The 17346-nt window shown below is 35.9% G+C and overlaps 1 protein-coding gene across 5 annotated transcripts in view; it reads right to left on the bottom strand.

Annotated features, from left to right (window-relative positions):
- Window positions 1–13843, bottom strand: part of STRBP (spermatid perinuclear RNA binding protein) — a gene marked incomplete at its 3' end in the record, with an annotated part of 69327 nt that extends 55484 nt beyond the window's left edge. For 4 of the 5 annotated variants that reach the window (XR_014265368.1, XM_082467765.1, XM_082467763.1 and 1 more), the window contains exons 1-4: window positions 13693–13843; window positions 10231–10451; window positions 5365–5530; window positions 893–1037 (exon numbers count right to left, since the gene is read on the bottom strand). Coding sequence is in view for 4 of the 5 variants with exons in the window: in XM_082467765.1 (XP_082323891.1) it covers window positions 893–1037; window positions 5365–5530; window positions 10231–10451; window positions 13693–13695 (535 nt within the window). Of the gene's footprint in view, window positions 1–892; window positions 1038–5364; window positions 5531–10230; window positions 10452–13692 lie in introns of those variants that run through there. The other variant, XM_082467764.1, reaches the window with a different exon arrangement.
- Between the last annotated feature and the right edge of the window lie 3503 nt (window positions 13844–17346).

Genomic DNA, 17346 nt, shown 5'->3' with positions numbered 1-17346 from the left:
GGAGGGGCCAGTTGGTCAAAGGTCTGACACAGGGGAAATACCACATGGAAAGTTTCTAGGGATAGGACTGAGAGGCAGTAACAAGCTAATGTGAAAGGATAAAAATATCAAAAATGAAACCCAGCTCCATCATTACTTCTCAAAACTGAAGAGATTTATCACTCTACTTTTATACGATGGCATTGCCATGCAGAAATTCTTTTTAACTTCAGAAGAAAGTTAGTTTAAAGCATGATTCCCACACATATAAAATTTTAAATGTTAACAGGATCACAAACCTCCTAGAAGAGAAATTTACTAAAGATTATTTATTAAAAAAAAAAATCAGCCCCCCAATTTATATCTCTTACATTATAAAACATTTACACTTAGGCAATTAGATAAAGCATAATTCTTAAAAGGTTATATAGTTATTAGAAGTCAAGAGCGATGTGCAAATGAGTAACTTGACACAATAAGTAAGTAAATTTGAAAATAATACTGTTTTGAACCACACTTAACCCTAAAATCAGACCTAATAACCAAGCTACACAGAATATGTTGGCTGATACCAATAGCAACGCAATACTAGACAAAGTAAAACAGAACACCAAAACAGTATAAAAATTAAAGTGGATTTAAGACCAACGTGATAAGCACAGGTTTTTGAATTAACGTATCTTATATTTCCAATATAAACATTTTTGCAAAATACAGTGATTGTGTAAATAAAGCTGCTTAAAATACTGTAAGTGGCATAAAACAAATGAAGACAGGTATTTCTTAAATCCATAAAACATAATTAACATAGCATTCAAGAGAGCGCTTACATGAACAAAACAAATATATATTTATATATATACATCTATCTATCTATATATATATATATATATATATATATACACATGTGTACCTCCGTCCTTCTTCTCCAATTCGTCCCTAATTAGAGGGGAAGTAAGTATCACCTTCAAAGTTAGCGTGGGTTCTTTTGTATTCCGAATTATAATAGATGCCTCATCTACACATTGTTCCACTTGGTATTTCTCTTCTGTGAGTTTCTGAAAGTCACAGAGATTTCAAAAATACCCAATTAATTAAAATTTCAAAAAATGAATGATTGCCCCTTAGTTTTTAAATGTTATTAACGATTAGTATTACTGTGCTAAAAGAGCAAATAGTCTTTAACTAGTTCTTTAGTGTAGAGGTAACATTTTTCTCTCCTCCCAACTTACCAGCAAATCCTCTTTCTCCATCCCTCAAATAGCAACCACAATGTCAATCATCTATACAATTATTAAACAACATTTAAAACCATTCTTTCTAATATTTGAAAGTGAAAGTTACTAAAAGCATCATTATATGAGAAAAGGTAAATTATTGTTCTTGAAATTATTACAGAGGACAATTATAGAATAATAAACCCCCAGTTTAGAGAGCATTCCCAGCAGTTTATTATACTATAATTGTTCCTCTATACCCGTCCGTGGCCTGTTAAGAACCAGGCCGTACAGCAGGAGGTAAGCGGTGGGCAAGCAAGGGAAGCTTCATCTGCTCCCCCCCATCGCTCACATTACTGCCTAAACCATTCCCCCCTATGCACCTCCATGGAAAAACTGTCTTCCAAGAAACCGGTCCCTGGTGCCAAAAAGGTTGGGGACCGCTGCTCTAAACCAATAACTTTTTGATAGGACAGCCTAAACAGGAACTCCTACTTGCTAAGAACTTATAAATATAAGATTAGATAGGTTTTTATATAAGATTATGTAGATTTTTAAAGAAAATCAAGTAAGAATGAATGAAAAAGGATCTCTTCACAGTCACTCATCAGCAAAAAAAGCTAATATAAACAAGTAACTAACTTCCTAACAACAGGTCTCAGAGATCATTCAAGTGAGACCTTCTTCAGGGCAAGTCATCTGACATCCACAGGGGAATGTACATTGCTTCTTTTAACATACAATTATACACATACAAAAAATAATCACCAATTAGAATCATATATTAAGTTATATTTAACACATCATTAAAAAGTTAATAGTTTAATAAGTTGTGCAGGGCCGTTCTTGGTGGTGAAATTCAGTATCTATTATCTGACATAAATAGCTGAATGGAAACACTCCTGGGTCTCTGCTCATCACTGAGCATTGAAGGAACTCAAAGCCATTTATATAAAAACAGCATTTTACCATTAAACATCCCAAAAAAGACAGAATAGAAGATTCATTACCCTAATTTTGAACAGAGGAAACCAAGGAAGGGAAAAGCCACACAGTGGCTAGAAAAACCAAAACTAGAATATAGAGAAAAAGCAGAAAACTGCTCACATTCATTTTGCCACTATAAGAGCATTAAAGATGTCTCAGAGAAAAAGCAAACTAAATTTTTCAATTTAGTTTGAAATTGAAACTAAATTTCAATGGTCCAGTGATTAAGAATCCACCTTCCAATGCAGGGGACATGGGTTCGATCCCTGGTCGGGGAACTAAGATCCCACATACTGCGGGGCAACGAAGCCTGCGCGCTCTAGAACCTGCACGCCACAACTAGAGAGTCTGCACGCCACAACTACTGAGCCCACGTGCCACAACTAGAGAGCCCATAGCCACAACTAGAGAGCCCACATGCTGCAACTACTGAGCCCATGCGCCACAACTAGAGAGAAGCCCACGTGACACAATGAAGAGCCCGCGCACCGCAACTAAGACCCAACGCAGCCAGATAGATAGATAGATAAAATATTTTAAATGATAAAATTTAAAATAAAATAAAATAAAAATAAAAAATAGGTCTCACGTATATGTCTTTAAAAAAAGTTATACATGCAGATCTCCATAAGACACATCCAAAGTAATAAACATATGGTATGAGTTTTGGGCTAGACTAATTCTAAGTGATTCTGGTTTTGGTCATCCTTCTCCCTTGCTCAAGGAAGTACTAAAATCACCCTAGAAAAAAGTATGTAGAGAAAAGGTATGGTACAACCCCAATTAATTAAGGTACTTTGATAACTGAAAGTTTTGCTATAATAAGTGCTCAGGAAAAAGATTTTTAATTCACAAGAAAATAAGATCATATCATATCAGAGATTGATTTTCCAAACGAACACCAAGAAAACAAGGGAGAGGTAGGAAGTAAAGGTAAAAATCACATTTAAAATGATTTTCTGAAATATTATTAGTAATAAAACTATGTCTGTGCTTATGTGTACATATGTGGGTGTATATATGTGTGTACATGTATACAATTTAATATAAAATGGGTGTACAATTACATCCCCATTTTATTTGGGGACCTTTACCCAAACACCTATGGTCATGGATCTAACCATCACACAAAGCAGCCGGTTTCACCGCCGGATAACTCTATTGGCTGTGTTAAATTCAAATTTTTTTTTTTTTCCAGCGGTTTTTAAAAAAAAAAATTTTTTTTAATACATCTTTATTGGAGTAGAATTGCTTCACAATGCTGTGTTAGTTTCTGTTGTTTCTTATAATGTCCACCACTGGTCTTAAGAGTTCAGGCCACTTTTACCTTTTCCAAGAAGCTCTTCAAAGATCTAAAGATATTTGTGTCTTTTTTCGGTTTCTCTAGGCTAAAAAGCCCTAGTCTCTTCAACTTTGAAACAGTTTACACAGCCCACACTCTCTCCTGGGTCCCTCCCTTGAACACCTGCTAGCTCGACAAGAACATTTTAAAACTGTGGGGCCCAGAAATAAAGATCCTCACTCAGGAGAGAAAATGCAGAGTTCACACAGTTGTGATCTACACAGAGACAGTTCTATTAATGCAACTGAAGCTCCAATCTCCTCCATCTTCAATACTCAAGAAATATGACAGATTGTCAGGATAAGAACTTCAGTTTCTTAGTGCACTGGTTCTCAACCCTTTTTCCATCCTGACATACCTGAAAATATGACCACTCTCATAAACAGGACTCACTAAGGGGAACAGAAAAGGGGGTGAGATGGTTGGAAAAGCCTCTGTGTCCAACCCTTTGATCACTGCTTTAGCATAGATCTAACAGTAACAATGTTCACTACAATAAAAGCAGAAATAAAGATTAAATTTTAAAACAATATAAAAAATAATGGAAAAAAGACGAATTTTGTTAACATTCTGATAACAAAAAGTATAGTTAATCAGAAACCCGTTACTGAGCTTTCCATTTCTTAAAGCTTTATTATACTCCATGTTGCTTACCACTTTCCCTCCCCAAATGATCACATAAGGATTTAAAATAATTTTTTAAAAGAAATGAATTTAACCCTTGAAAGAACAGAAACCTTTCTTCAATCAGAATTGCAAATGGAAAAGCCAAATGTTTGTTCAGTCTCTTAGAAAACCTTAAGATCTAAAAATGATAAAATAAAACAGTGCTCCAGAAATACAGGAGAATGTGTCAACAAGTAACACAAATTTGAGTGTCAGGAACGGTAGATTAAAAAATCAGGAAGATGGTTTTGAAGATCAGTTGGTGAATATGAAAGAAAATGATCCAGTAACAAAGCTAATAAAACCAAATTTAGAATTCATATTACTTGGGGGGAAAAAGTCTCTTTAGAAGAAATACAAATACAGGAAACCAACAACAAAAAAAGAGAGCATTCAACAACTCAACAGTTTGACCTTGTGTACTGGTATCTATTTATGTGACATGGATGTAAGGACTAACTGATATGAAATCATCAAAAAGCTATAATCTAATTATACCACAGATAACACATCTGAAATTGAAAGGTGATCATTGCTTCCCAATTAGTGATGCAACTAGCCCTTGGAGCAGGCTGGCAGAGCAGGTCCTAAGGTGACCACAGCCCCAGACGAACCGGTTGACTTTAGCCCTGAGGAGCCCTCAGCCTCCAGCAGCATCCTCCAGGAAGCATGCCAACATTAAAATTTTCTAAATGCATCCCAATGTGAAAAAGGTTTGGAAACAAGGAATTAATAGTGACTTTCCATTAACAGAATGAATGAGTGAAGTTAAATTAACAGTCTTCAATTTAAAAAATATCATCTATGAAAGTCTCCAGTTGTCTAGGCTCTTTTTGATCTTTCAGTTCTTTTCTGCATTATACCAACCTTTTTAAGAGTTTTATAATGCTGAGAGGCCTAGTCTGGAAAACATGAAGACTCTCAGCAAGACACATCTGAAAAATTTAAGACGGTACTTTAAGAGCCATCTTAATTTGGTAAATATATCCTGAATACTAATCACCAGAAATTTGCCTTAGATGTGATGGATGAGTCACTGACCCAGAGTAGCAGTATTCCTGTTGTCTGTACCTACCCTTTACTATTACCAATTTCTTATTAAATTTATCAAGGTCACTACCTATTTTTACCTTTTTACAAATTCTCCTAGAGGTACAATTAAACTGTACTCACCTGAATCTGAATAGGAAGATTATCTTTGACTGTATTTAACAGGGTCTCTGTGGGTTTGTCTTTGCACATTAAAACCAGCTCCAAGTCCATATCATCTTTAATCAGCAAGCCTTTTGCAACCAGGCCAATCCTCATTACACCACATAATGTCCGACCACCTTGATCCCTAAAAATAAAAGTCTGAATGATTACTTTCACAACCTATTTCCCAAACTATAACTTCATCATCACTTGGCTTTCTGGCTATCCATATGAATTGATAAGGGAGAACATAAATCCAAATATCCAAAATTCCACAAAAGTACGTCTCAGATTTAAGGCTCATAAACTATCTACCACAAAGAATCAATAGGGAGAATATTTCAGACTATAGATCTTTCAATACTTTATTAAATCTATATTGTTTAGGAAATCCCCTTAAATATCTTTTCAATTTTTCTAACTTCCTCCTTCTGTCTTTTAATTAAGTAATTAAAGAATTGTGAGAAACATGAACACCGTGGTATACTAAGAAAGAGCATCAGGGTGGAAATTAAAAGACCTGAACTCTACTCCTGGTGGTGCCTGCTGGCTCAGTATATGTAACCGTAAAATGGCTATCCGCTAGATAAGCCTTAGCTCATCCCTTCTAGCTGTAGCATTCTAGGAATCCATAAAAGTTTCTGGGGAAAGCAGAATAATGTGATAAAAGTAAAGAGCTGAGGAACCCAAAGATGATCTGCCAACACAGGCATTCCATATCCAGTGGTAGCTAAAAGAACAAACATTCAAAGAACATCAAGTCATGAATGGTGCATAAGAATACTGTTAACACCTATCCTTGATTTTAATACCAAAAGTTTCTTATTGGTTCATTTCCCTCAATCACAAGTGAAAATGTAACTAAACTGAGCGGTCATTCAACAAGCAAGCAACTGTTTTGAGTATGGAAAACATACTAAAGGAGCTCCAAACTCTCCTGCTCCTGAGGCTCACACTGCAGATTAAGTACAAAAGCTGTTTAAAACCTGCTTAAAAGGGAAGAGAAAGGTGACATCTGAGAATAAACTGAGTGCCACAGATCTCATTAAACCTTACAAAGAGAGCCCTGCATTTGAAAGACAAGGAATGCGAATTTCAGAAAAAGTGATTAATTGCTCAAGTTCACAGAGAGAGTAAAATGGCAAAGCCGAGATTCAAACTCAAGTTGGTCTGACCATAACACTCAAGTTCTTTATATAATTACAGCTGCTTCCCAATTTCAGAAAAGAGAGAGGTCAAAATTAGAGAGGTCAAGCAAGGCAACCTGCAAGTGTGACTTCAGCAGAGTCGTGATTTGGTTAAATAGGAAAAAAGGTCATTCTGGCTGGAGGCAAAGAATCAGCAGAGTTTGGCCCAAGTCAGCAGAGTGTGGAATGAACTAGAGAAAGGAGAAGGGAGAGAAGTAAATTGTGGCAGTGGAAACAAGACAGGAAGTTATAAATAACCTAGCCACAGCTCAGTGCCTGACACTCCTTAGAGATTCAGTAACCGTTAAATCAATGAAAAACTATAAGGGTGGTACAAGTATAGAAAGAAAGAAAAAGCATTTTGAAGGAAGTGAACCAAGTATGGAATTATTTGATATTAAGAATAGAGTCTCATCTTTGATTCTTTTTTCTTCTATATCCCTGTTCTTTCATCTTCTCATTCTCCCAAATCTATTAACAGTTTTTAAATTCCCCCTCTGTAATCACCCTCGAACCCCTGCCTTCAAACTAGTTTCTTTTCAGGCTCTTACTACCTCTCACCTAGACCACCTCAATAACTTCCTTTCCACTGGCCTTACTAAAACTAACCCCTACCATCTATCTCAGCTACTGTATGTCCATCTATCTCAGCTACTGTATGTGTACAGTATGTTGCAACCAGAACAGTCTTCCAAAAGCACCACATGGATGGAACTCTGCCTGTTTCCTGGTATCCCACTAACACTTAGACATGAGCATATTGGGAGGCAGTTGAGGAGACAGCATGACTTCCTGCTTCGAATCCCAGCTCTGCCACTTACTGTGTGACATTGGACAAATTACAAATTACTTGACTCTTTTGAGCCTGCCTTCTCATTTGTAAAAAAGAAATAATACCTTCCTCAGAGTGGTACTGAGAATATCATTTAATTAGTGTAAGTAATGAACTTAGCCCAGAGCCTGGCATATATTAATAGCTCAATAAACAATAGCTATTATTCCTTAAACAGTCCCTATACTTTCTCACACCTAGATCTTTGCTGAGATTTATTTCTTCTTCCACTTCCACTGCCTGACAAAACCCTACTCATCCTCTGGACCTACTGCAAACGCTACCTCCTTCATAAAGTTTTTTCTGATCCCCCGAACCAGCATATAGTCTCTCCCTGCTCTGTATTTTCACATTTTTGTCACGGACATGTGAAGTAAAGATGCTAAGAAAACTGGATCAGGAGTCCGACAGACTTGAATGTGAATCCTGACTCCACCACACACTCATTCACTGACCTTAAGCAAGTTAAAGTTTGTTAATGATTCTGAGTTCCTCTTTTTTCATAAGCAGTGGAAATCCCATAAGTAAAATGGGGGTGGAGAAGAGGGATAACAATAATAGAGACTAGCAGGTTTGTTGTAAAATAATGTGAAAAGTAATCTGGTACAGTAACTGGCACTCAATAAATGGTAGATATTCTTAACTAGCCATTATTAGCTTGCTTATTAAATTCTATATCATAATTATGATATACTTGGTCTTACCATGTACAAGACAGCATGACTGAGCAGAGAAACTTAAGTCCTAATTCAGTTCTGAATTTTAATAATGAATTTGAATATGACGTATTATAACGCAAGTGACCCAGCTACAGGGAACTAATTAAAACTAAGCTAATATTCCTAAAATACAAATAGTATGAACTTATTCAATTTATTTGACTTGTGAGTCAGCTTGTAAAGAGGTAAAATAACAGCACACAGGTAAAAGCTACCTAACAGTCTCTGGCAATAGAAGGTGCTTAATAAATATAAGCTAGCCTTCCCCATCTCTATGCCCTCTGTAGCGCTCAGCATACTTCAGGAGCATAATACGTATCTATGACCAGAACACAGCTCTGTTCTTGGACGCCGTTCCTGCTTATGTTTTACATAAAATAAGGACACAATCGTTCTGCACTCCTTGAGTTCTACCACATGGGAAGAACCATACACAAGTGCTCAACCCCGGAATGTTTCACAAACTGGAAACACTTCAGAGACAATCAATAGCGTGCACACAGAGCACTCTTATTTAAAGATCCAAACAAAGCACAGGAGTATGTTATCTTTTAAAAACCTTGAAAACTCAGTGACCTGATCCAGTTAAGCAAAAGTCTACTGGAGCACTTTCCAAAGGTCTGCTCAGCCTTGACAGCAAACAGAAGATGTATTAGAAGGCCTGAACTTCACTGAAAAATAAAACTCCACTTAGAAATAGTAAAAATAGCAAATTTTATATGTATTTTACCACAATAAAAAAAAGTTTTTAAAAGGGTATAAACACATTCCAACGTGCAATTTAAATATGTAATGTGGTAACTCCCTGGCGGTCCAGTGGTTAGGATTCAGCGTGTTCACTACCATGGCCGGAGTTCAATCCCTGGTCCACGAACTAAGACCACGAAAACCACACAGCGTGGCCAATCAGTCAATCAATAAATAAGGAATGCATGACTATTTAACTTGCACAGGGACTGGGATTTAACTTGCACTGGGACTGGGCAAGATTACTGGATGATACTACTAATTACCATGAACCCCCAAATTTGACAGTATCTTTTTTAAAGCCATCATATGCAAGAAAAAGTGAATTACTGCCAAGAAACTTCCAGCTGACAAGTCCCTGACTAGACACAATGTATATATTACCTGTAAAAAGCTAACAAAGTCAAGAAAATACATTCTTCAGCTAAAAACTGATACTGATTTTCTTTCATCTGAAGATGGAAAGGTTACACTATCTTTCAGTTAAAGATATCAATTTATTACTACTTTCCCACTATTATCTACTTATCACAGATTTAGAATTGAAAGCCTGAGAAAAAATTCTGTAACTTCTATCCTCAATTTACCAGTTGCAGCCAAAGTAATGTTCTTAATCCTATTAATACAATAGAGTCAAATGAGCTATATTTTTCGAAGTAAACCATACAATTATTCCAATCATAGTGACATTGCTCAAAACAATAACTCTAAGCTTAGCAAGGCATAAAAAGTTTCCTAGTTATCATTCAGCTTCATCTCATTAATCTCTTACTGTTGTTGCAGCACTGGGAATACTGTGCTATAATTGTTGAAGGGTCTGGCTCCCATTAGGCCTTCATTCATTCCACAAATACCCAATGAGCATTTACTATATGCAAGATACTGTACTGGATCCTGGAAATCAACAAGGCAGATACAGTCATAAAAACCTTTAGAGTATATTCTCCTGCACTCTTTCTTCTACACCAGGATTTTAAAATACCGGACAAAAATGACATTCTATGATTTTCCCAGAGACCAAAAACACTACTATTTATTTCTGAATTTAGGAGGCTGAACCAACACATGAAAAAGATGACATATCATAACCTCCAAAAAAGAGAAGTTTTTTTAAAAGGGCTTGGTGCTTGCTCCCTCAAAAGGCATCCTGAACAGGTCTATCTTCTTTTTCTGGTCTAATTATTATTCCTTTCTTGCTTTCCCTGCAAATTTAACTCAGAAAAATTCCACAAACATTTACTTCCTTGTTTACAGTCATATAAATGAGAGAACCCAAAGAACACCAAATAGCAAATGTAACCCAGTGGGACGGGATCCTGGGCATTATAGGACAGCACCACAAATGTCAGGTCACACTCACTTGGAATAGGAGTCTACAGCCTCATCCTTCTTCACTTCTGTCTCACCCTCTGCTTTCGTGCCTTTATTTGTTTCATCCAGCCAATCTGAGACATGTTTAAGAGCACACTCAACAGTAGACACCATATTCTGAACAGCTTCAAGTTCCTCCGGAGATGGATAAATTGTTGAATGTTTCACCATAACATGGCGATCATCATTGGCAAAAGATCTAATAGATCTCTGTCAGAAGGTGAAAGGAAACTATTACTTCAATAAAAGAAATATTACCTGAAAAGGATGACTTCCAAATATATTTAAATCAAGTCATAGCATTAATTGTCAAACTGTTGTGAAACAGTTAGCACCGAGACAATGAAAAACTGCTCAAGAAAGGAAGTAAAACCCCATCCTACCAAACTCCACACCAGAAAATTAGAGATCTTTCATTCATATTTTGGAAGAGTTTACCCAAGTTACATTCAGTATTATGTATATGCCACATTTTAGCTCAATCTATGTGTTTTCAATACCACGTCAAAAAAGGTCATCCATATCACACATCATCTGCAAGAAACAAGATACTTCCTAGCTTCGACAGAGTATCTAGAAATGCATATGGGTGACTCATGATACCCAGTCACTCCTTTCCAAACTCCTGGACACTTCTGCATCTAGAAAAATTGAGATTTTGTAATATAGTAATAACACAAAATACAAAGTTATGTGTGAACAAGATAGTAAAACTATGGACCACATTAGAATATTATTTATTATTTGGCATTCAAACTTTGGTGTGAAGCTTTAATTTTTTAAATAGATTAGTAGGAGATATTCCAAATTCCAGAATGGGGAAAATACATATTGTAAAAGAATTAATTTCCCAAACTAATTTACAAATGTATTCACATTCTCAATCAAAATCCCCTCAAGATAGATTTACTTTAATACTCAACAAAAATAATTTTAAAGCTCATTTTGGGGGGGCGGGGAGGGAAGTCATGAGTGTATCAAGAACTATTCTACAAAGGTGGATGGGTGGTACCATTATGCTAAAATAAAATATCAAAAATTTTAAAAGCAATAATTAAAATGACATGCTGGCCCAGAAATCAGTGGAACAGATTACAGTCTAGAAACAGAATGAATTTCATGAAAATTTAATAGAGAAGATCCTTCACACTCATGAGTCACACATGCAAAAACCTTTGAATATTTCCAAATTTACAAATACCATAAAGACACTTGTACCAGTACAGAGCAAAATGAACAAGGAAAACTTGGTGAGTTTCCATAAAGCCAAAAGTATTTGACTTAAAGGGTGGCTACAGTGCCCTAACTTACATGAAATTATGTGCTAGCAGACAGTAAATATTATGTTTTAAAGTCTTTACTGCAAAATAAAATATTTGTAACGCTTTATCAGTCTTGTCTCTTTTGTTTTTGTTTGAATGTCAATGTTTTAAAATCAGATTAATTTGGACACTAGTAAATTAATACCACAGTATCACTGTCCCCTACAAAATGAAGCAAGCTATAACTAAAAAGGTAAGTAATCCTTTGAAACCCTCAATTATTACTTAATAAGAGTACTAAAATCAATCATGAAGCTTTCTTTTTTTCTAGATAAAAGCCATCTCTGTCTAGATTTCTTTCTTGCTCTCAAAGTCCATGACCAGTTTTCCAACTGGAGAAGTCTTTTGCTACAAAGAAAAAAACTTTTTAACCACTTCATGAGATTTACGTATATATCCCAAAATAAGTTAACAAGAAAACAAAAGAGCCATGTAACAAATTGGAGATGCTAGGTTGTTCCAGGGATTATAACTTATTGATAGTTAACTTGCTCTTTAAAGAAAAAATTCCACTAATATTTTAGTTCTGGATGGTGGGGGAAAAAATGTTAACTTGAGATTTTCTCTGTCATTTAGTTTTATGATGAGTTACTAAGTTACTAAATTAAGTTACTCAGTCCTGCACACTAGCCACACCTTAGGAAAATTACATACTGCTACCTAACACAAACCTTTGGCCTTTCTCTCACAAAAAACATAAGACTGCCAATGTTAAATCCAAGAATCTACTGGATGTGATAGGACAAACATCATGAAACAGTGATGAAAGAACTGAATGAATGGTATTACCACCCCCAAAAAAGAAAGCTACCTTATTTACCCAAATAAGCTCCATATTGATTTTAAGTATTAAAAAATTAAATTGGAAGAACTATGCAGAAACAGAAACTTCTCTTTCAAACCTGAGATCTAAGGCAAAGGAACAGGAGAAACTGGAAAACACCTACTGACCAATTAAACTACGTAAACACAAAATTTCTACACCAGACATCTAAAGCTACATTTAAAATGAATAAACTAGGAAAGGAATTTTCATCAATTATGACAAGTAATACATATAAAGCATTTCTTTAAGTTCTAAGAATATCAAGACTACAGTAGATAAATAAGCTGAGAAGGCAAATAATTCATATGGGAAGAAACACAAGTTACACTGTCATTTTTCACATCTCACCATAAAAGTAAATGACAGAGAAAATCCCAAGTTAACATTTTTCCGCACCATCCAGAACTAAAATATTAGTAGAATTCCTTCTTTAAAGAGTAAGTCAACTAAGTTATAACCTCTAAAACAAATTTTTTAAAAATCAAATGTCATTTAAAGAAATACCATCAGACTTGCTAAACAACATATTTCAAACATACTGATGATTAATATTTTTGTGCTTTTTCCCACTTACAACATCTTTTTTAAGCCTTTTCTCACTTATGGAAAAATTCACACAGCATCCTCCAGAACCAAAATACGAGGAGAAAAATATTCAGCACATTTTACCAATTAAAAAGTTAGGCACCAGATGTTATGACCTCATGTAACATCTCAAATTCAATTTAAGTATTAACTTTCCACAAAAAGCAAGGTTTCCATGATATTCAGTTCAGTGCCCCCAATACACTCAACACCTGACCCTATTATTTTAAAATTAAAAGCATGTGAAAAAAGGTGTCTTTTTGAGTTAAATACTCACACATTTTATAAACTCCAAACCCTTCATATCATTACTTAAAGGACTGGCTCAGGATTTTTAATTTCCATGGGAAAAAAACTGAGTTTCAGGCAGAAAGCTAGAGAAAAATTACATAATTTCAAGTTCAAGGTCACCTTAGCCATGTGTATCAGTTTGCTAATGCCAGTTTTATTAGAAAATATTATTTATGAGCATTCCCTCCTTTGTATTTAATAATTTACGGCCTGCAGGCTCATGGGGCTCCATCTTGTGGTTTAAAGGGCTCGTAATAAATCTGAACTCATTTGCTTTGCTTAAATAGTAGAATGCCATCTTTAGCTGATACACTGGAGCAAAAAATTACCACCACTGTTTTTCACTTGCCCTCACTGTTAACGGTTCCAACTTTAAGCGATTGAGATCTCTGGTAACTAAATTAAGGAAACATAAATAATAACCTACCATGGTTTTCTACAGTATTTTAGCTTCTTCTTCCGATCCTTTTCCCTCTTTCTTGTCGTCTTCACTAGACACTGTTTTCTGTGACAGTACCTCCTCATAAGCCTGAGTCCCCTGACAGCTCAGAGTCAATATGGCAAAGGTGTTTGAAGAATTGTTCTCTAGAATACACCTGCAAGAGAAAAAGAAAAACAACTTTTCAAAAATGCTTATTTACAATTAGTTTCATATCAGAGTGTGGAACCCATAAACATGTTATTGACTAAAATGAAACAGTCTTTATAGAGGAAAATTACTTCATTTTAAACAAAAAGCTAATACATCCTTTGAAGGCCCGGGCCCAAGAGCCTAAGTGATATGGCCAGAAAAATAACCCCCCTGGTAGCCACAATGTGGCAGCTGGCTGACTTGCACTCAATGAGATGAATACGTTAACAGACACAGATTCATTAAAGAAGTACAACCTGAAAAAGTAATACTACTACTGGTGGCAAAAATGTTGCAATTAACCATGAGATTTTCAACAGAAATTGGCATTAGTCAGACCTATCTGAAAAGTAGATAAGACACCTGAAAATATAACACTGTTGATTGTAACCATGAAGCTTTTCCATTTGATACTGCCATCAGATTTACAGCAAATGTTGGAACCATGTTTCATCTTCAATCATTTTAGGCCTAAAATTCAGAATGCTTTTTTGGCTCTGCTTCCCTAACCCCCAAGAGACCCTACTTCCCTCTCAACCTATATGCACTGTTATGCCAGACTCCTGAATATTCACTAAATCCTGATTTCATTACCCATGGATGACTCTCACCAGAATCCCACAGTATATTTCTGCCCAGAGGCCTAAACACCATTCTATTAACCCTTTGTTCCACTTTTATAAGATTTTATTCCAGATAAGGTAAAAAATAAGCTTTTCTGAGCACTGAAGTCCTTATATAAGCCCAGTGGTAAAAAACAAAAAAACTAGAGAGAGACCACTAAAACAGAACATATGCTTTACATGGTTATCAGGAGTAACACACACCAAAGGATATGTAAACACCCACAAAGAAAGAGTTCCCTCTTCATCTCAATATCTTTCCTTTAAATTTTCCCGTAAATAATGAAACCCCCTTTTACTTTTATCTACAATAATTTCCTATCAGTTGCTCTCTTAAAGAAAAAAATCCTTTTTGAATTCTTGGGACCAGGAAAGTTAAAGGTGACATTTAACTCTCCCTAAACTACAAATGAAAAAACAGACCCACATTTATAGTCAAATGATACTCAGTTGTGACCTACATGCAACACTATTCATATCTTATAACCAACTTTCCTGACTCTGACTTACAAAATGCACCTGAAATAAGCTAGTGAAGACTGATTTTTTTAAAATTATGTAACAACTAATAGATAGAACTTACTTTGATTACTACACATATCAAATCAAGGTAAGGAGGGAACACATAATGCTGCAATTCATAGGGTCCTTTTATACAACAAAGTTAAGAAACAAACTAAAACATGATCCCACGGTAAGAGATATCTCAAAGATCCTCCTGTCACTAAAATTATACCTTTTGTATAATGATCGTACTATACAATTTAGAGTCTTTGGCACTTCCCATTCCCAACCCTACTCCATTCTAGAAGAGTCAACCATTCAGTACTTAGCTGTGAATCCTGCAGCCAAAGATTGCTGCACTGATGAGAACTGAACTGAACTACTCACAGGTGGGAACTGAAAACAAAGTCCACAAGCTGCTCGCTATAAAAAGGTAAAACCAGTAAGTCAAACATATTAAGAAAGTTAACTGAAAGCAGAAAAAGAGGGAAGAATGTTAAGTAAAAGCTGATGTAGTGGAGAAACTGTGGATCACCAATAGCACTTTTCAGTCATCAGTATGGAGAGTAACCACCCTACCTATACATCAAGAAGCTCTCTGGGCTTCCCTGGTGGCGCAGTGGTTGAGAATCTGCCTGCCAATGCAGGGGACACAGGTTCGAGCCCTGGTCTGGGAAGATCCCACATGCCACGGAGCAACTGGGCCCGTGAGCCACAATTACTGAGCCTGCGCGTCTGGAGCCTGTGCTCTGCAACAAGAGAGGCCGCGATGGTGAGAGGCCCACGCACCGCGATGAAGAGTGGTCCCCACTTGCCGCAACTAGAGGAAGCCCTCCCACAGAAACGAAGACTCAACACAGTCATAAATAAATAAATAAAAAGAACGTGAATTTCTAAAAAAAAAAAAAAAAAGAAGCTCTGGGCTCATTCTTGCTGCTTTTATTCAACATAGCTTTGGAAGTCCTAGCCACAGCAATCAGTGAAGAAAAAGAAATAAAAGGAAACCAAACTGGAAAGGAAGTAAAACCATCACTGTTTGCAGATGACATGATACTATACATGGAAAACCCTAAAGATATCACCAGAAAACTACTAGAGCTCATCAGTGAATTTGGTAAAGTTGCAGGATACAAAATTAATACGGAAATCTGTTGCATTTCTATACACTAACAATGAAGTATCAAAAAGAGAAATTAACTATTAACCATTTACTATCGCATCAAAAAGAATAAAATACCAAATCTACCTAAGAAGGCAAAAGACCTGTACTCTGAAAACTACAAGACACTGATGACAGAAACTGAAGATGACACAAACAGATAAATATACCATGTTCTTGGATTGGAAGAATCAATACTATTAAAATGGCCATACTACCCAAGGCAATCTACAGACTCAATACAATTCCTATCAAACTACCAATGGCATTTTCCACAGAACTAGAAAAAAAATTTTTTTAATTCGTATGGAAACACAAAAGACCCTGAATAGCCAAAACAATCTTGAGAAAGAACAGAGCTGGAGGAATCAAGCTCCCTAGCTTCAGACTATGCTACAAAGTTACAGTAATCAAAACAGTATGGTACTGCCACAAAAACAGACACATAGATCAATGGAACAGGGTAGAGAGCCCAGAAATAAACCCATGCACTTATGGTCAGTTAATGTATGACAAAGGAGGCAAGAATATTCAATGGAGAAAAGACAGTCTCTTCAATAAGTGGTGCTGGGAAAACTGGACAGCTGCATGTTAAAGAATAAAATTAGAACATTCTCTAACACCATACACAAAAATAAACTCAAAATGGATTAAAGACCTGTATATAAGACTGGATACTATAAAACTCCTAGAGAAAAACATAGGCAGAACACTCTTTGACATAAACTGCAGCAATGTTTTTTTGGATCCGTCTTCTAAAGTAAAGGAAATAAAAGCAAAAATAAACAAATGGGACCTAGTTAAACTTAAAAGCTTTTGCATAGCAAAGGAAACTATTGACAAAACAAAAAGACAACCTACTGAATGGGAGAGAATATTTGCAAACCATATGATGGATAAGGGGTTAATAACCAACATATGTAAATGGCTCACACGACTCAGTATCAAATAAACAGACAACCCAATTTAAAAGTGGCAGAAGAAATGAATAGACACTTTTCTAAAGAGGAAATGCAGATGGCCAACAGGCACATGAAAAGATGCTCAACATAGCTAATCATCAGTGAAACGCAAATCAAAACCACAATGAGATATCATCTCACACCTGTCAGAATGGCTATCATCAAAGAACACAAATAACAAATGTTGGCGAGGAGGTTGAGA

The sequence above is a fragment of the Balaenoptera physalus genome (genome assembly GCF_965194825.1).
Source record: "Balaenoptera physalus genome assembly, chromosome: 7".
NCBI lineage: Eukaryota > Metazoa > Chordata > Mammalia > Artiodactyla > Balaenopteridae > Balaenoptera > Balaenoptera physalus.
Note: the sequence above shows the minus strand (reverse complement) of the source record. Positions and strands in the feature narration are given on the sequence as shown.